This window comes from Pteronotus mesoamericanus, unplaced genomic scaffold, assembly GCF_021234165.1.
Source record: "Pteronotus mesoamericanus isolate MK-2021 breed Mesoamerican mustached bat unplaced genomic scaffold, CSHL_Meso_final scaffold_54, whole genome shotgun sequence".
Taxonomy (NCBI): domain Eukaryota; kingdom Metazoa; phylum Chordata; class Mammalia; order Chiroptera; family Mormoopidae; genus Pteronotus; species Pteronotus mesoamericanus.
This window is the reverse complement of record NW_026555321.1, coordinates 68,056,984-68,075,691: the sequence shown is the minus strand read 5'-3', so window position 1 is coordinate 68,075,691 and position 18,708 is coordinate 68,056,984. Positions and strand designations below refer to the sequence as shown.

General features: G+C 34.4%; 1 protein-coding gene across 3 annotated transcripts in view; it reads left to right on the top strand.

Annotated features, from left to right (window-relative positions):
• The window catches only part of PKIA (cAMP-dependent protein kinase inhibitor alpha), a 97,945-nt gene extending 79,683 nt beyond the window's left edge, over positions 1-18,262 (top strand). For 2 of the 3 annotated variants that reach the window (XM_054595489.1, XM_054595490.1), the window contains 2 exons: positions 13,981-14,158; positions 16,037-18,262. In XM_054595489.1, the coding sequence (XP_054451464.1) occupies positions 14,008-14,158; positions 16,037-16,116 (231 nt within the window). In that variant the 5' untranslated portion in view covers positions 13,981-14,007 and the 3' untranslated portion in view covers positions 16,117-18,262. Of the gene's footprint in view, positions 1-9,126; positions 9,215-13,980; positions 14,159-16,036 lie in introns of those variants that run through there. The other variant, XM_054595488.1, reaches the window with a different exon arrangement.
• The last annotated feature ends 446 nt before the right edge of the window (positions 18,263-18,708 follow it).

Here is an 18,708-nt window from a genome sequence, read left to right as displayed (position 1 = left end):
AAAACGAATCATGATGGGCAATAAGAAGTGGCTACTTTGCAATAGTGTGCAATGGAAAAGATCTGGGCAAGTGAAAAGAACCACCACCAACCACTCTAAAGGCCAGTTTTCATCCAAAGTAGGTGACATTGGGTATAAAGTGGAATTGGGAGGGAGTCCTCTATAATGATTTCCTTCTGGAAAACAAAACAATTAATTCCAACAAGTACTTCTCCCATTAGATCAACTGAAGGCAGCACTCAGTGAAAAACATCTGGAATTATTCAACAAAAAATGCATAATCTTCCATCAATATAATGCAAAACCCCATCCTTCTTTGATGACCAGGAAACAAACTGTTATAGCTTGACTGGGCAGATTTTATTTATCTGCCATGTTCACCAGACATTGCATCTTAGATTTCCATTTATTTCTGTCTTTACAAAATTATCTTAATGGAAAAATTTCAATTCCCTAAAAGACTGCAAAAGACACCTGGGACAGTTCTTTGCTCAAAAAAATAAAAATATTTGGGAAGTTGGAATTATGAAGTTGCCTGAAAGATGGCAGAAGACAGAGGAACAAAACAGTGAATACATTATTAAATAAAGTTACTGGTGAAAATGAAAAATGTGTCTTTTATTTTTTACTCAAAAAACAAACAAACTTTTTGGCCAACCCATATTTCACAGATCTAGAACAAATATTCCAAAAAATTTTTTTGAGATTTCTTTTTAGATTTATTTATTTATTTGTTTGTTTATTTTTAGAGAGAAGAAAAGAGGAAGAAAGAGAGTAACACTAATGTGTGGTTGCATTTTGTGTGCCCCCTGCTGGGGACCTGGCCTGCAACCCAGGCATGTGCCCTACACTGGGAATCAAACCAGTGACCCTTTGGTTCGCAGGCCAGTGCTCAATGCACTGAGTCACACCAGCTAGGGCAAATATTCCAAAAATGTATACGGAACCACAAAGACCCCGAATAGCAACAGCAATCTTAAGAAAGAAGAACAAAATTGGAGGAATCATGCTACCTAATATTAGACTATACTATAAGGCCATAGTAATAAAAACAATATGGTCCTGGCCTAAAAGCAGATATACAAGTCAATGAAACAGAATGGAGAGCCCAGAAATAAACCATGGCTGTATAGTCAATTAATATTTGACAGAGGAGGCAAAAACATGCAGTGGGCTAAAGATAGTTTATTCAATAAATGGTGTTGGGAAAACTGGACAGATAACATACAAAAAATGAAAATAATATAATTCTTAATGGTTAGGTTAATACTTTCTTAATTACTTAAGTTGGTTTAATTCATATAGCTGTTCTTCAATATTCCCTTTTCTCTGTAGAGATTATCCTACTGACTCCAAAAGCTTGAAGAGTCTGAAAATCCCATTTAAAGCAAGTGTATGGAAAGTGCTTTAAATAACATAGTGATGGTACAGAAGATTATTAAACTTTATGCTTAAGGTCATCACATTAATAAAGAGATTAATAATTCTAACATTCAGACATATAAGTATGAAAATCTTAATTATAATACTGAGTGATGACATTTTCAAGAAAGGGAGATATTAAATACTATATAGGAAACTAGTATGCAAAGCAGATACATTGGCAATGATTATACATATATTTAAAATAGGTTCAAACACTGTCATAGCAACTGTTTTTTTTTCTGGATAAAAAGAGACATACTGGAGTCTGTAAGCACTATTTCAACTGGAAAAGATATTTAAACACTATGCAAAAAAAATGCTTGATTGCAGAAGAGCAGGTGTTAGCATGTGTGGGAATGTGTATGTTTAATCAATGCATTTTCACTCATTCACAAAGGAAAAGAAGGCTATATTTCCTTACATGTGGCATAGTGATAGGGGAAAGTGTAATTCTTATATTTTTGCTGCTGTTACTGTTTCTCTGGCATTCACCAAAGCATTCCATTCTATCACTCATCCAAGTGAGAAATCCAGGAGCCATCACAGGGGTCACATCATAAGGTCCCCTACCTTCATGCTCACCACTCAGTAAGTCATGAATTCCTGGCTTTCATGTACTAGACAGCTCTCTCCAACGTACACCTGTTCTCTTATTCTCCTGCTTGCAGCCTCCCTCTGAGGTCACTTCTGTGCCTCATTCCTAGGCAACAGCACTTTTGGAAGCTTTGCTCTGCATCTTATTAAATGTGTTAAAATGTTCCCAAATCATATATTTCATAAAAGTTATACATAACTATATGAGAGCTGAGTGATGCTGCAGTTGATGAAATGTACTCATATTAGTGATAAAATATTAAACAATCTTTATTGAAATTCTGCAGATTTTTTCCACTTTTTAGAACTATTTTTTCAGGTGTTAAGCAATTTTGTAACTCCTTTTCAAGCCCATAGTTCCTAGTGGGTATGCTTTGACTGTCACAAGGCAGCCCTGATAGCGAGGTATCTGAAGATGAGAAATATCACTTGGATGAGTAGACCAGATATGCGGGAGTTGGGATATAAAGTGTTTGTAGAACAAAGGTAGAAATCAAGGAAGAGATGGTGGTGTCACTTAATATTATGTGTATCAGCTGGTAGTATTAAAAGCTGGATTCTGTAGGGGTGTCAATAAAATATCACCTTATGGAGTAATGTTTCAAAAACAGTATGTGAACTGCTACATATTTAAAAAGAAATCTCAGTGGCAATCTGTCAACAGAAAATATAGTCTAGTGTGCTTTAAAACAAATGTTGAAAATGGCAACTGATTTAGTAAGGGTTAAAACAGTTCAGTTTCATGACTTAATGTTTCTAAACCTTTGTTATTTTATCTTTAAAACTGAGAGATAATGAGACTACTTGATAGAGTTGTTGAGAAATTTAAGTTATATAATTCACATAAATTTCTTAGTGTCATATCTGGCAAATATGTGATTTTTTCTTATACTGATAATGTACTAGTAAACAAAAGCTGTTTTGTTATTCTTAAGATCATTGTTACATCTTGGAAGAGACCCTCCCACCCTACCCCCCAAAAAATACTGGGCTTGATGTGGCCTCTCATTGTAATTTTAGAAAAGGAAATGTTAATAATGAGTTATTTTCAGAAGAAATGTGACAATGTTCTAACATACTTTTAGAAGCTAAATATTTATTTGATGTAAGAAAAGTAGAGTTCATTTAATGGAAAGATATATAGTTTAACAATATTTTTGCTCCTTGACTTCATAGAGCCAGAAAAGAAGAATATAAGACAATGATTTAGAAAGTACTGTATTATATAACAAAGAACAGCACCAGCCACAGGCTCTTGATGCTTTTGTGATTTTGATATGAATAACCCCAGGTTCCCAGTCTGACATCAGCGCTGCCACTGACTGTGTAAGACATGGTCCAATTGGTTAACCTCTCTCTCTTTAATTTCTTCATCTGTAATGTGCAAGTAATATTACTTGTCACTTGCCAACCCTCAGTACTTCAGCTAATTGACTGTCTCAGCAGGGATGCTGCCACAAGTAGCTGATAAATGATTTAAGAACCTTTTGTAATATTAAATAAATGATGTAAAAAGCCCTAACAAGACAACAGAAAAAAATAATTCCATTCATTAATTTGCTACTTTAGTCATATATATTTTGTTAAAAAAAAACAGCTTAAAAAGAGGTAGCAGCCCTCAATAAAGTGAAAATAGATTACTAGGAATCCTAGAGTGCTTTTAGTTGCTGTTAATTTTTGAAATCCTCTGTTATAATTAAGAATATACAGAAAAAAAGTGTGTATTAGTGGAAATGATTACAGTTCATCTCCTTAAATTAAAAGTATTACAAGACAGGAAAACAAGCTGAGTAGCAATAAGGAAACATGTTTTCTCAGCCTATTTTTACTACTGACAACGGTATAACTTTGACAAATGTAGTTAGCCCATAAGAACGTTAGGATAATTAAAAATAGATCTATGACACACTTTTTGTAGATGTAAGAACAACATACAAGATCCTGTGCCAAGCACTGAGGGGGAAACAAAAATCAAAGAGCCAGATCTCAAGGAAAATATGATAGAGAGAAAGTAGCATGAAAATAATTCCTGCACAGTGCTGAATTACATTAACACTGTAATAGAGTTATTCACTAGGGCAAGGTGGAGAAGAATAGGTCTAGATAAGTGAGTAGTTGGTCTACATTTACAATAGTCAAGAAAGAGATGACAAAGGTAATGTCAGAAAAAGAATGGAAATGAAGAATGCTAAGGTGACTGAATGGATAGAATTAAAACAATGAGGTTTACAAAATGAATATGAAGAATTAATGAGATGAAGTAACTGAAGACAATTCTAAGATCTCTATCATAGGCACTTGAGAAAATAGTGGTAATATACAAAATATGTTCAGAAAGTATCCAGCCATGCACTATGTGAAAAGAGACATTTGCTGAAGAAGACACAAGATAACAAGAAACATTGTACATAGGAAAATGATGCCTCACTCCCTTTCAAAGTAGGCACATTGGGACCTCACACAGTTCTCTTAATCACCATCAGCTACCCCCTCATATTTTCCTGAATCTCATCAACAGTCTGAAATCTCTTCTCTTTCATAAGTGATTTTAATTTTGAGAAAAGCCAGAAGTCACAGGAAGCCAAATCTCGGCTGTGGGGAAGCTGAGTCACCTGGGTGATTTGATATTTGTCCAAAAATCTCTGTATGTGATGCATGAGTGGCCACGTTGTCCTGATGAATCTGCTAATCACCAGTTGCCCATAGCTGCAGCCTTCTGAATCTTCCCAGTAGTTCTGCAGAGGAATGTTCAAGCTTAATGCAAAATTGGATATAGATTCATTGCTCTACTTTCCCGGCCATTATGAATGTGATGTACACTCAATGGCATCTAGTGCCTCCCACTCACTACAGTGAAGTTGTCATTGTTCATGCATGCACATTCCAGTACACTCTATTTGGTTGCCAGGTTACATTGATGTCATTCTTGTTATTATTAACAATGGTTGGAATTTTTCCAGACAGACCTTATACACTGCAATATGAGGAGAATGAATAATTTTGCAGATGAAGTTGCAATTGAAGCCAGGAGTTCCATTTTGAACTTACTAAATTTAAGTTTTCAAGGACATCAGTTGGTGGTATATCCAATAGGCAATAAAAATACTCAAAATATCAGGCCCTAAACATATAAATTTGATAATCACATATACACAGTTTGTGCTTAAGGATTTTAGAGTAAATGTGATTGCCAAACAGAACATAAAGAATAAAAAAGAGAAAAAAATGATTCTTCAAGAGGTAAGTGGAAGAAGGAGGGAGAAAAATGAGATGATTATGGGAGAAGCAAAAATACAGTATCTGTGGCAGCCAAGGGAGAAAAATATTTAAAGAGAATAATAACAATGTCAAATGCTGTGTACAATTTAATATAGATAATTATTGTGAAAAGCCAATTGAATTTTGTGATTAATCTCTAATAATCTTTCTTCAAGAGAACAATAATAGTAAATTGATAGCTATGTAAGTCAAAGGCAAAGGAATTACAAGTTAGGCAATCTAGAGGAAGCAGGAACAATTAGTATCCACCTTTATTCCTGTAAGTTTTGGATTAAATGAAAATAAAACAGGTAAATATATTAAAGAAAATACAGAGTTAAAAGAAGGAATTACTTAACAACAGGGAAAATGTAAGCCACTTTATAGGCATTGGAGTAATAACGGAAAAAAGACTGTGAAAGCACAAGGCACCATTGAGGACAAATAATGGGGAAGAAGATGGAATCAAGCACCAGTCAGGTGTTAATGATGGGCTAAAGAACTCTTGAATAAAGAGGGGGACAACTTTTGATGTGATAATAAAGGGAAATTGAGATTTGCTAGGATGACCTTGATATTCTCCATAAAGTCAGTAGGCAAGATTTTCTGTGAATAGGAAGAAAATAAAATATAAATAAAACTGCATATAGTCAAGGGACTGAGAAGTACACATTGGTAACAGAATACTCATGGGAACATAAAGTGCAACGTAGGAAATACAGTCGATAGCATTATGATAACTGTGTGTGGGGTCAGGTGGGTACTTAAAATATTGGGGTGGGCCACTCCATAATATAAGTGATTATTTAATTACTATGCTGTACATCTGAAACTGATACAGAACAATACTGAAAGCAAGCTGTAATTGAAAAAATTAAAAAAAAACTGAAGAAGCACAGAGAAATAAAGAAATTGCTGTTGTTAGCTATGGTAAAAGAGGTGAGCTAGAGATGAGCAACTGGATTTATGAGTAGCTTTAAAGTTACTTCTTGTTGCCTAAGTAGACAGAGAAACTACTCCCTCAAGGAAGACAGCCTAGGCCTCTGGCTTCATAAAATTTATAGGCTTAGATTTCTCATTATAAAGTTTTGATTTGTTAAGCATTGTGGAAATAAAAAACAAGATTTGAATCTTGGCTAAAGTTTCAAAATTACTGAGAAGAAATTAAGTAATGATACAATCGACTAAGTTATGAATTTATAAAACAATATATGAAGGTATAATGATCAAAATTATCATATCAGAAATAAATTGATGAATAGGAATAAAATTGAGGGGAATAATCTGTATCAAATATTGGAACTTTTTTGAATGATAATTTTTATTACACAGTAACAGTGAAGAGGTGAAAAACTTCCCCCAACTAAGAAGGTGGGATATTATCTCTAACAGTAATAGTCAAAAGCTTATTGTGAAAACCATTAAAAGACAAGTCTATTTTTTTCTCATATTAGGTCCATTTTATTCTAGCAATGTTTTGTGATAAAAGGTTCATTGCCTTGGTTTTAGAATAGAAATAAAAACCAATTTGCCTTCGCCTAGCTAATAGATGTTGGTATGCCTCTGTGATACAATTTAGTAGGTGAGATCACCTTTTTAAGTGTGGTTTTGATAGGACACTATCCAAACTTCTCTGAAGGGCAACACAGGCCCCTTTTATATCAAGTGATAGTCTAGAACATTCAAGCCATGATCGGGTGCAGGTATTATAACTATGCCTGAACAGAGGAGACTTTTGTGGACATTGTCCAATTAACTTCTATTTATAAGGTTGTGTTTCTTAATTTTTTCTCTTTGCTATAATTCACTCCAAAGTGTGACTTGACAATAGACCAATTCAAGGGAATAGGGAATTGAAGTAGCATCAAGTTTCAGAACCCTGTCCTGAGTTCCTAACACTTAGTTTGAAGCCCTCTGATTTGTGAGATTAAGAGGCTGTTTATGGAAATAAGCTATTAGATTGTTTTTAAGACAAGTAATATTAGACAAGTAATAGCCTTATACAGTATAAGAGAAAAAGATGGATAACATTTAGCATGGAAATGGATCAGCTGATACTTCCAGAATATTCCAGGAATTTTTTGCTTCAATTCTTTATAAAAGAGTTTCTTTCTCTAATCTGTAGTGTTTATCAGGTAGTTTCCTTTTACTGTGTACATGAATGGTTCTCAAAGTTTCGTCCCCAGATTCCTGCATGTCCTCTGAGCCCTTCCAATCATCCCCTGAGACACTGTCAATAGATCCACAAGTTCAAAATAATTTTTATAATAATCCTAAAGCTATCTTCCTTTTTTACTTGTCTGATATTTACACCACCGGTACAAAAGTATGGTGGGGAAATGCTGGCATCTCAGCACTAGTCAAGTCAATGGCACCAAACTCTACTAGTAACCCTGGTATTCCTCACCACTCCACACTCACAGTTAATATTTTATAAATGCAAGATTTAAATAAGAATGTGCTTGGTAAAGAAGTAAAAAATATTATTTTGTCAAATCTTGACTGCAAGTACAGATCTTTTTAATATTCTGTGTGGTGAAATGGGAAGTCATAAGGCACTCCTGCCATGTATCAAAGGGCATGGTTGTCCCAAGCAAAGCTCTGTGAATGCTTGGACTGAGCCAGAACTAGCAACATTTTTATGAATCACCATTGTTACTTGGAAGAACAACTGACTGGCAAACTGTGGTTTCTCAAAATTGGGTATTTGGCAGAGATTTTCTTTAAAATGAACAACGTGAGCTTGTCACTTCAAAGGATGCAAAATTTGACTGTATCTGTTGTCAATAATAAAACCTGATCTTTCAAACAAAAATTACAATTTTTGAGAATGTATTTTCTGTTCCTTTGAATTTGTCAGTTTCCCAATTCTTAAAGACTTTTTTGATAAGATAGGTACATATATTGACAAATGTAATATTGTATAATGAAATATGATAGAATCTGGAAATTTTATAAAACCCAGTAAACCAATATTTACCAAATGACCAATGCCTGATATTAAAAAAAAATCTGCATAGGCAAAATATGCATTTAAAGTTCTAGGTATACAATAGGTTTTATAAAACAGAATCTGAAAAGCATATTAACATGATTTTAGATTCCACATTCCAAAGTTTTTTAAATCCCACAATTATCTCAAAAGGCAATTAAAGCTCTCTTCACTTTTCCAACTCAAAAATCTGTGGGAGGCCAGATATTCTTCATATACTTCAACTAAAACAACGTATTGAGACAAATTGAATGTAGAGACGCATATGAGAAACCGAATGTCTTTTATTAAGCTAGACATTTTCAAAATGTAAAACAATGCCATCTTTGTCATTTTTATTGATTTGGAAAATAATTATTTCATTAAAAACATTAATGGAAACATTTAATAGTTTATTATCTATATTTTAAAGTAATTAATAAATATTTATTTTTCTGTTTTAATTTCTCATGTGGTAAGCATTGGCAGATATAATGACATAAACAAAAGCTCCCTGGAGTTCTCAATAATCTTTCAGAATGTAATGAAAATCTGAGACCAAAACACTTCAGAAACACAAATGTAGACTAATTCCTAAGCACATAGTAATTTACTCAAGGGATTTTAACACTTCCCATGATTTCATAAAATAACAGTTGAGAGTTATATAATGGCTTTTGTAATAATGGGACAGGAAAACTTTCTCTTTTAAACTTAAATCATGTAATTCACATTAGAAAGAAAGACGTCTTCAGTGCATGCTGATGGCATTCTCTCCATTCTTCCTTCCAAGTCTGTGAGTCTCATTTCATATGTCCCCATTTACAGGAGTAAAATTAGCATGTTATCCAGTCACCATTTGGCTCATGACTCAATGTCACTATAAAAATCATTTTAGCAGCTTCACAGGCCCAACTTCTAGGATACATCTATGTGGAACACTTCAATTTGTTTAATACAGGAAACGTAAGTACATACTTTTCCTAGACTCTTGAAATCTATCTAAATCTGTAAATTCTGCTAGAGTAAAAAATACTGGTTTATTTTCTCTAATAATTTGTGTGTATATTATATTTAAAAAGGTAAAGGGCATAAGCAAGGAAGAGACCAGAATGAATCATGAATCTCAGTTTGAAATCCATTATACAAAGGAAGAATCTTTAGAATACCAATATACTGCTTTTTTTTGTTAAAGAGTGAGAAAGGGGGGAGGCCTTTTAAAGGAGACATAAAAAATGAAAAAGCTTATTTGTTTGTTGTAGGTTTTTATGAATTTTTGGATATTAATATTTAGAGATTTATGTTTTAAAATTTAATTGCCCTTTAAATAATGCAGTACTTAAATAAGTTGTCTTTTTCCCTCTCTAATCAGTCTTTGAATATTAGTACAGTTGCCTCTTTTTTAAAAACTGGATATTAAAAAAACAGAATGTTATATTGTTTATACCCAATACTACCATTTTGTCATCTCCAGAAAATTCTAATTATGGTAACATAAATAGAGAAACTAGTGAATAAGCAAAGTCCACTCTTGGTAAATTTTCCAGATTTTATTCCAAGTTGTTTATTTTTATAAAGCTAGACTGTGTGCTAATTATTACTCTATTAAACCTTTAGCAGCTGATGACATTTATTAGAATTTTCTGGTAAATATCTGTAAGAAATCATCATTTGGCAACACTTTCCCCAGAGTTTCTAAGCAAATCTCCAACTGATTACACAGTGGTCTATCTGGTGTAATTAACTGAAAGGAAAAAATAATGTGCATGTAAAAATAACTATTTTTAAGTGCATAATCAGAATTCACTACAAGAACTAAAATCATGGAAAGAGAAAAAATATAGAGTTCATAGCATTTATATATTTTGTTTAAAAAATGTAATTTTATTCTTCCTTCATTCTCACATCCCTACATATGTTATTTGTCAGTTATTATTCTTTTTACTCAAAAATAAATCTATTGCCTGGAGAAAGAAAATGTAATAAAAAATAAAATGCTACTTGTACAATAATAACTATTATTATAATAATAATTATAATAGCTACCATAATTAAATTCCCAGTATTTAGTTTCTCTGCTACCTTTAAGGTTTAAAATTGTGTGCACATCAGTCTAGCAAATATATTTCATAAATGCTTAAGGGAAAGGGATATCTTGGCTCTTCTCATAGTCATCATTATTATCTTTTACTCTATCCAACTGAGTGGTTGAAGTTAAAGCAGCAAATGTGGTTCTTTGCAGATACCAGTAACACTGGTAATAGCTTTTTCTCTTTCACAAGAAATAAATATGAGTGACATCAAATAAAAACCAACATGACCTGGGTAAGTGATTAGACATGGATATCAAATGAGAGATATGAGTAAAAATATGCTCCAAGATAATGTATTCATAAGGCCAGTTTTCTCTGTTTGTGTGTTTTGTTGTTGTTTTCTTTTGTTTCATTGAATTTGAAATGCTAGTGCAAAACCAAGTGGAAATACCTATTCAATAGCAGTTTCATTCATGGATGAGAAGCTTGGGAGGACAGTACAAATAGAAGAGGCCCACTTCAGTGTTATCCATAGTTAGGAATTAGAAGCCTTGGGATTAGATGAATTATTCAAGTCGGGAAATAAAAAAGATCAAAGACTGGTCCTTAATTCCTACAAAATGTGCTCTTATTTTAACAGGTGACTCTAGGAAGAGAAATTTGTAAGACTACAAAGGTCAAAAAGGATAGAAGCAGGATAGTAAGATATCATGGAAGCTAAGAAAATGACAGCTGGTTTTTTATCAGCACCTCCCCTGTGTACCAAACATTGCCAAACATTGTGTTAGTCTCTTTGGAGGCATAATCCAAATAAATTCTCATAGCCACCTTGACTACCAAGTATATCTATCACTATTTATAGATAAAGAACTGAGTACAGAGAAATTAGACATAGCATAACAAGTTAATAGAAAGTCTAGATTCAAATACAGATAGATCTGATTCCTGTAATAGTAAACATGTCTCTTTAAGTTGCTTTTTGTGCTAAGGGAGAGTTTCAAGGAGAATGTAGCTGGTGGTGTCAAGCATTGTAGAGAGCTCAAACAGGATGGACACTCACAAGAAACTTTAGCACTAAGCTGTTACTTCATATTAACACAGATCACTGCAGTGATCTATAAGAAAGTAGCATACATAAAATATACTATATACAAGTCAATGGAATATAAAAATTCTAAAGGTTTATTCAGAGAAAGTAAAAATAAAAATAGCTGAAGGCTTCTGAAAACTTTAATGAAGGAAAAAGATTAGTCAGTGCAAATATGAGTGAAAATTGAAGAAAGGGTATTTTTTTAATAGTTCAATTTTTTTAGTAAAAGAAGACTTGAACATGCTTATAAACTTAAGGGGGAAATTTAGAGGAGAAAGAAAATTCAAGTTATTGAGAAAAACATCATGGATGAATTAAAGTCTTGCAGGAGGTGGTAGAAAATAGAATCAGCAGCATGATTCGAAAAGAAAGAGATTAGTTCATCTAGAAAAGAAAGAAGAGTGATTTACAGAGAAAAGTGTTGGAGAGAGGAGGAGATTTAAGGGAACTTGCAACAGATGTCCTGTATCTTTTCAGAAAAGAATATCTAAGTCATCTCTTAAATCAGGTAATGTCTAGTTGTGTGGACAGAAAAGAGTTTGGATCCTTCTCACAGAAAAGAGCAAAAGAAAGAGTCAACTAGAAGTGAAAAAAGAATTTCCCAGCAACTCAGAGTGTATACTAATAATAGTGTCAAAAATTTCTAGTTGAGCCAATTGGCACAATTTTGTGATTTTTTCTGGTAACACTAGCCACCCAGTAATGAGATCAGAGAAAGTGCACCGTGCTGTTTTCCCAGGTGAGACTTAGGAAGGTCGAGGTCACAGTAGATCAAAGAGACTTCCTGATGCTAACTAGAAGCTGAATGAAATGGTGGGCAATTGATTCAGACTGGATCTAGGAGAAAATAATATTAAAAGGGTTAAAAGAATGAAAGATATGACCAGATTCATTAAGAGTAAGAGCAAAAGAAAAAAATAGGTGGTTATGGTCACCGAAGGGAATTTCCAAGTATGAGATTTTAGATATGAAGTAGTTTTGAATGGTCATTGCTCTTAATGATAATGATAATGATAATGTTACCCTGCTGTCCCATTTTACATATTAAACAATGGAAGACCAGGTGGTCAAGTGACTTTCCGAAAGTCACTCCATGACCCAGTGGCAGAAGCAGGACTAAGCCCAGGATCTTTTGAAGAGTACTTGACATTTTAAAAAATTATAACAACCATTAAATCATATTCCCATAAAAAGAATGGTAGATATGGCCAAGGGAATGGAAACTGATGTTATCCATAGTACAGTCACAGTAAAACATGTAATATACAAATATTTCCTATTTCAAAGTTTGTATTACACTATAATTCCTCCCTCTTTCCTGTGTCAGCTTCTTTAAAGAAGAGAGAATATAACAAGTTTTCTGCAGGTTGAATTAGCAGCCCCCTCAATATGCACCAGGTGAAGAACTCAGCCCAAAGGAATGTGCTGCCAGCCTCAATTGCACTGTCAGCGGCATTAAGTTATTTCAGATTGCATGCTTCATGTCCCTGATGATGTATGGGTTCTACAATTCTAGCTTCCTCCATACTTCTTATGTTTTGAAAAGATTCCTCTCTCTTGATTAGTGGTATGACTTTTTAATCGTAAACTATAGTAAAATATAACAGGAACACTTGGGAATAGCAGGGAAATTGTGTTATTTTAAAAGTCTTGTTTAAACAAATTAACCCAACAAAAAGTCATTACTGCATCTTAGTAGCCATCCCTCTTTTGACCTTCAGCAAGGATATAAATTTAAAGATAGAAAAGTAAGTTAAATATTTGCATTTGGTGTTCCTTTGTTAATATACATCCCATATATTTTTCCTTGAAAATATTTTTCTTAATTATTTAATTAAGGATATGTATCATCAAGTTTGTTTGGAATAATTCACCTTGACCCTTTGTAAATCTGAAATTTTATTTCAAAGATTCAGTTAAGAAAGATGGTTATTCCTCTCAAGCAATGGCTTGCCAAGGGGGGGTTACATGGGAGCTGTCCTGAATTGGTAGCAGTATTTGATCTCTGACATGGTTTAGAATTGCTGGGTGTACTGTGATGATACAAAGAAAACTGAACTTTGGTCAGTTTCATAATCGTTCTTAGACTTTCTGCAGATAAAGTACTTCATTACTTCTTACTTCTAGGATAGACCACTTTCACCCTGCACTCAACCTCAGTATGCAACTGACCTCAAGTTCTCCTCTCTGGAGTAGTGGACTTACTAAAATGACATTAGAGAAGGAGAATTTTATAATCTAAACCAGGTGGCCACAGACTGTGGCATGTAGGCCAAATCTGGCCCTGTGAACATTTTTGTAAACACAGATTGTTTATTATTACAGTTGTTTAACATACTATCTTTGACTGCTTTTGCACTACAACCACAGAGTTGAGTGAGTAATTGAGACAGAGACCATATGCCCACCAATGCCTAAAATATTTACTACCAGGCCCATTACAAAAACATTCCTTGACTCTTGATCAAGAATCAAAGCATTATCTCACTTTGAAGCAAGACAATTATTTCACATTCATATTATAGGGCCATAATTTAACAAATCTCGGTTAAAATGTTTATCATTGACTAATGTTATATTTACCTGTTAATTTTTCTCTGTTTTTTTAGTCCCTGCTATGTGGATATTTGTTAGCAATGACTGATGTGGAAACTACATATGCAGATTTTATTGCTTCAGGAAGAACAGGTAGAAGAAATGCAATACATGATATCCTGGTTTCCTCTGCAAGTGGCAACAGCAATGAATTAGCCTTGAAATTAGCAGGTCTTGATATCAACAAGACAGGTGAGTTGTTTGACACACAGCTCTCTGTGAATAAGGAAGGATTTCCAGCATTCCACTAAGTAGGATTAAGGTGTGACAAACCACCTTCAAAGGTAGCCTATAGAGTTACAAACAGTGTAAGGCAGGATAAAAGTCAGTGACTTCTCTTTACAGGGTTTTCCACTCAAATGCTGTTCGATAATGACAGCCATATAATGACAAAATATCACTAGCTAAGAATTATGAGGGGCTTCTTTTGTAATTCTAGAGTGTTTCACCTTCTTTTTAGCTTAAACTAAACAATATTGCTATCCCATGTTTACCTTAGCTTGTTAACAACCACCTATTTGGCCATGGCTCAGTTTGTAGCATTATGCTAAACCCTGAGAAGTATGCCCAGAAAGTCTCTAGAAAAATCACCTAGGAAGTCCCAAGCACCATAAGAGTCAAATTCTTCATCCTGTATTTATACAGCAGTATCATCTTTAAGTAGTCTGCTGTCTTGCATATGCCCTAATCTGACTTTATTCCTTTTGTTACTGAGGGCTTCTTTTATTTATCAAGTTCTTGTTGCTGGCTCATCTACAATTCTTATTTTCAGGACATCTGCGCATCTTGGGAGCCTAGTCATTGCTCTAATGATGAAAGTGATGTATGAAAATGATATGTAATGCCTGGTCCCCTTGGTCCCCCTTTAGAATAGAATTTTTTTTAATGTAGAAGAATTACTTTCAATTTCCCTAAAGTATGGTTTCTAGTAAGGTGTTTTATATGTACTTGTTAAGTGTAAAGAACAAATCACTTGCAGGGGTGTCCAAACTTTTGGCATCTCTGAGCCACACTGGAAGAAGAAAAGTTGTCTTGGGCCACACATTAAATACATTGTGACACATAATCACAAAAAATATCATAATGTTTTAAATAAATTTATGATTTTGTGTTGGGCTGCATTCATAGTCATTCTGAGCCACACTCAGTCCGCAGGCCACAGGTTGCACACCCCTGAATGGACTAGCCCGCTTACCTCTAACCATTTGAATTATGATAACCAATTCTTAGCAAGCATTGTTCTAATTTACCTAACTGCAACATCACCAAAATATTTTGGCCTCTAAGCCATATTGGTTGCTTAGTAATAAATTAACACATGCAAAATATGAATCATTGAATCAAGGATTGCCTACAGCTTACACTCAGGTGAAGTGACTGAAAATGAAGAGAAAGCATTGTTTAATCTCAGTGTTTAGTCACTAGCTGAAAATGCTACAGAGGGTGCATTGATGAGGTGGTTTTATTGGAGTCGTGTGTAGGTTCCTGAAGGTCAGGGCAGAGGCCATTATTACTGTGTGACAAGGGACTGACCAGCTGCCATAATGTCCTTTCATCTTCTACTGTTGCTTTTCATTTAAACTAATTAAACCTCTGAGGAATCAGCTGGGTTATTATCAAGTGCTATAAATGATGTAAAATGCATTTTTAAAAAATTCTTAAAATAAGAAAGTGTGGAGTAAAAAGTGAAACTTGCTCCCCACTTCTGATTTCAGCTCAAAGACACTTGTGATTCCTGCAACCCATAAACCTTTTAAAAATGAGTGCCAGGACCTGGGCATGAGATTTCCTATTATTTATCAAAAGTGTAGATAATCACTAACCACTGTGAAAAATCAGTTACTGTTTTGTTTTTGAACCATGCTGTCCCAAGTTCACAGAACCAGAATTAGCTAGCCAATTTAAACTATTTTCGTGATGGGTAATTAATTATGAAAAAAACACGCTTTCTCTATTACAATTTCAGACTTGTGGAATATTTCTTCAATTTACAATGTGATGTACTGGGAGTGGGTAAATATTATCAATGGTTTTTATTTCACCCTTACTCTTTTTTCCACTGTCTTACAGAAGGTGAGGAAGATGCGCAACGAAGTTCGACAGAACAGACTGGGGAAGCTGAGGGGGAAGCAGCCAAATCTGAAAGCTAACAACCCACTTTTTTCTTCCTCAATCTGACCATGTCTCAGCTCTCCAGGCCTAGTTGGAATGCATTTGTGTACATGCGTGACAAGGGGAGAAAGAACATGGTTGTTCTACACGGCAGGAACCTGTTTGCTGTCGTGTTAAAAATGGGGGCAGAGGCTCTGGCTGCAAACAGACTCTTCTCTGCCCCTGTCATTAGCAATGGCTGAAGTCATGTGGCTTGTGTCTGGATGTCATTTTGTATGGATCCTTTCACTTGACCACATGATGAAATGCTTGTAGACAGTAGCAGTGAACTAGATGATGATTCTCTCTGTAGCATCTGGTCCCTCACAATGTCAGAGGATTTAATTGTGTCTAATTGCAAAGGTTTGGTTGAACCTCAGAGTTTAAGTATCTCTGGCCCAAGAATTCACCCAGTAAGAGTACCATCCAGGAAGCACTGTTTTTAGCATTTTGTGTCCATGTGTTCCTGCTGTGTTATTTACACTCTTTTGTATTGTATAATAGAGATGCTCAGCACTGCCCCCTTCTCTGATTGCTCATGAAAAACAAAAATAATGTATGTTACTGTGAATTTTTATACTACTCGTTTTTCAAAGGGCTGTCTTTCTTTCTTTTCCATAGTGTGGTGGTATACACAGGATAGAACACACTTTTTTTTTTTTTGACTTAATCTTTCCCCTTGATCCACTGCTGATGGATCAATTAAGTCTAACAGCTTCATTAAGACTCCTCTGTTTTTTATGCAGGCATTTGGAAATATCCATTAATGTGAATATTACCTGAACTCAGTTTGTTTGGTGTCTGTGCAAACCAGAATTTCATCTGCAATTTTTTTTATTCCCAGGTGGAACACTTTTCCCAACTGATATTTTTATCTTTAATTATGATGATTTTAGAGAATTGGGAAGGTGGGAAAGAGAAGCCAAGATAATAATAAGAAATAGAAATGTTTTGTTCTTCTTATGGAATCAAATTTCTCATAGTTCTGTATGCTACTATTTAAATTTGGAAGACAGCACAGGGAGATGAAAATAATGGAGAAAATGATCTCCTTGCAGTCATGTGGACACCAATCACAAAGCTAAAGCCCTCGTGTTGCGTTTTTCTTGTCTTTTTTCAGCCCTATCAGATCCAAATATTATTATGCACTTTGTAATGTTTGTAAACTTTTACTAATAATTAGTGTGAATTGAATTCTGGTGTAATAATCATCATCATTAGAAGTTAACAAAACTCTCATTAATACTGTTGATGGCCTCAGCTGTGTTTTGACATCATGGTTCTTATTTGGAAAGTTTCTGTGAGCTGCATAATCCCTCTGGTCAGTATTATGAAGTCATTTATGGGTGGTAATAAATAAGGACCCAGTAATATGCCATTGGCTCATGAATTACTGGACAACAGGAAGAACTCCACAATAAAAAACCCACTTAACTCTCTTCGCGGTCTTAGTATAGTCTCATGTGAAGTAGACTAAAGAGCATTTCAATAGGTGACTATATAAGGATGTACCATGAACTCATCCCTCCTTTGTACTTGCAAATGGGATGAAAGATAAGTCTGCCCTCATCCTCTCCCTTTACAGTACTTTTCAAGTGAGAGGGATAAGGGGACAAGGGTATTGTTTGGTCCTCAATCATTGATCCCTAGAAAAAAATGTCATAATGTGAGTCTCTCAGAAGATAAAAGAAAATGTCCAAGTAAATTTAAATAAATCTACCTATTAATAGACTTACAAGTGGGAAAAGAGTTTCCTGAGGCTATTTTAGACAATCTTGGGTAATCCATTTAAAATACCCAACCCATGAAATGATTTTTAATATCCTTATTTACTACACTCATAGCTTTCTTGTAAACCTCGGTTAAATTCTCTTCACCCTTAAAGTTGTGGAATTCCACTCTGATTTCATGTGGTTTTATAAAGTTTAGGACTACTGCTGAGTATATGTAGAGGGTTGATGCTCCTATGTGATATACTATGATTAATGCATGTGGTATCATGCTTGTCTTTGAATATATAATAGTGCTAAGCTGCAAAGTTGTATGGAGCTTTTGAATTATTTTGACCTCTTACTGCTACTTTGTCTGCTGTATTCAAACCCAGAGGCGTTCCCAAGCTGAAAGATAAAAATCTACTTTCCAAAACATATACTTTACAAATGTTACTCAGCAAAAGTTCACAGTATCTTCCAAATTTTATTGTGATATCTTTTACTTGCAAGTCAATAATATACGAGGAATTGAATTTTTAAGGAGAGAAGGAAAATAGAAACCTAGGGCATGGGTCGATACTGCACATTGAATGCCCATTAATGAACCCACATGTTAATCACTTCCCAGCACATATGCCCTTGTTTAATACTCAAAAAATTCATTTAAAAAGATAGTGTTATCCCATTTCACAGATTAGGAAATTAAGGCTGACTGAGGTGTAGCTTTTCCAAGATTAAAAGGTTAATAAATGATTAAATTAAGATTTGAACCCATCTTTGTCTTCAAGTAGGTTTCTATTGCACAGGCCATAAAACTAAAGCCAATAACAGAACATGTCTCTCTGGAAGGGAACAATTAGAGATGGGCGGGTTCGGCCT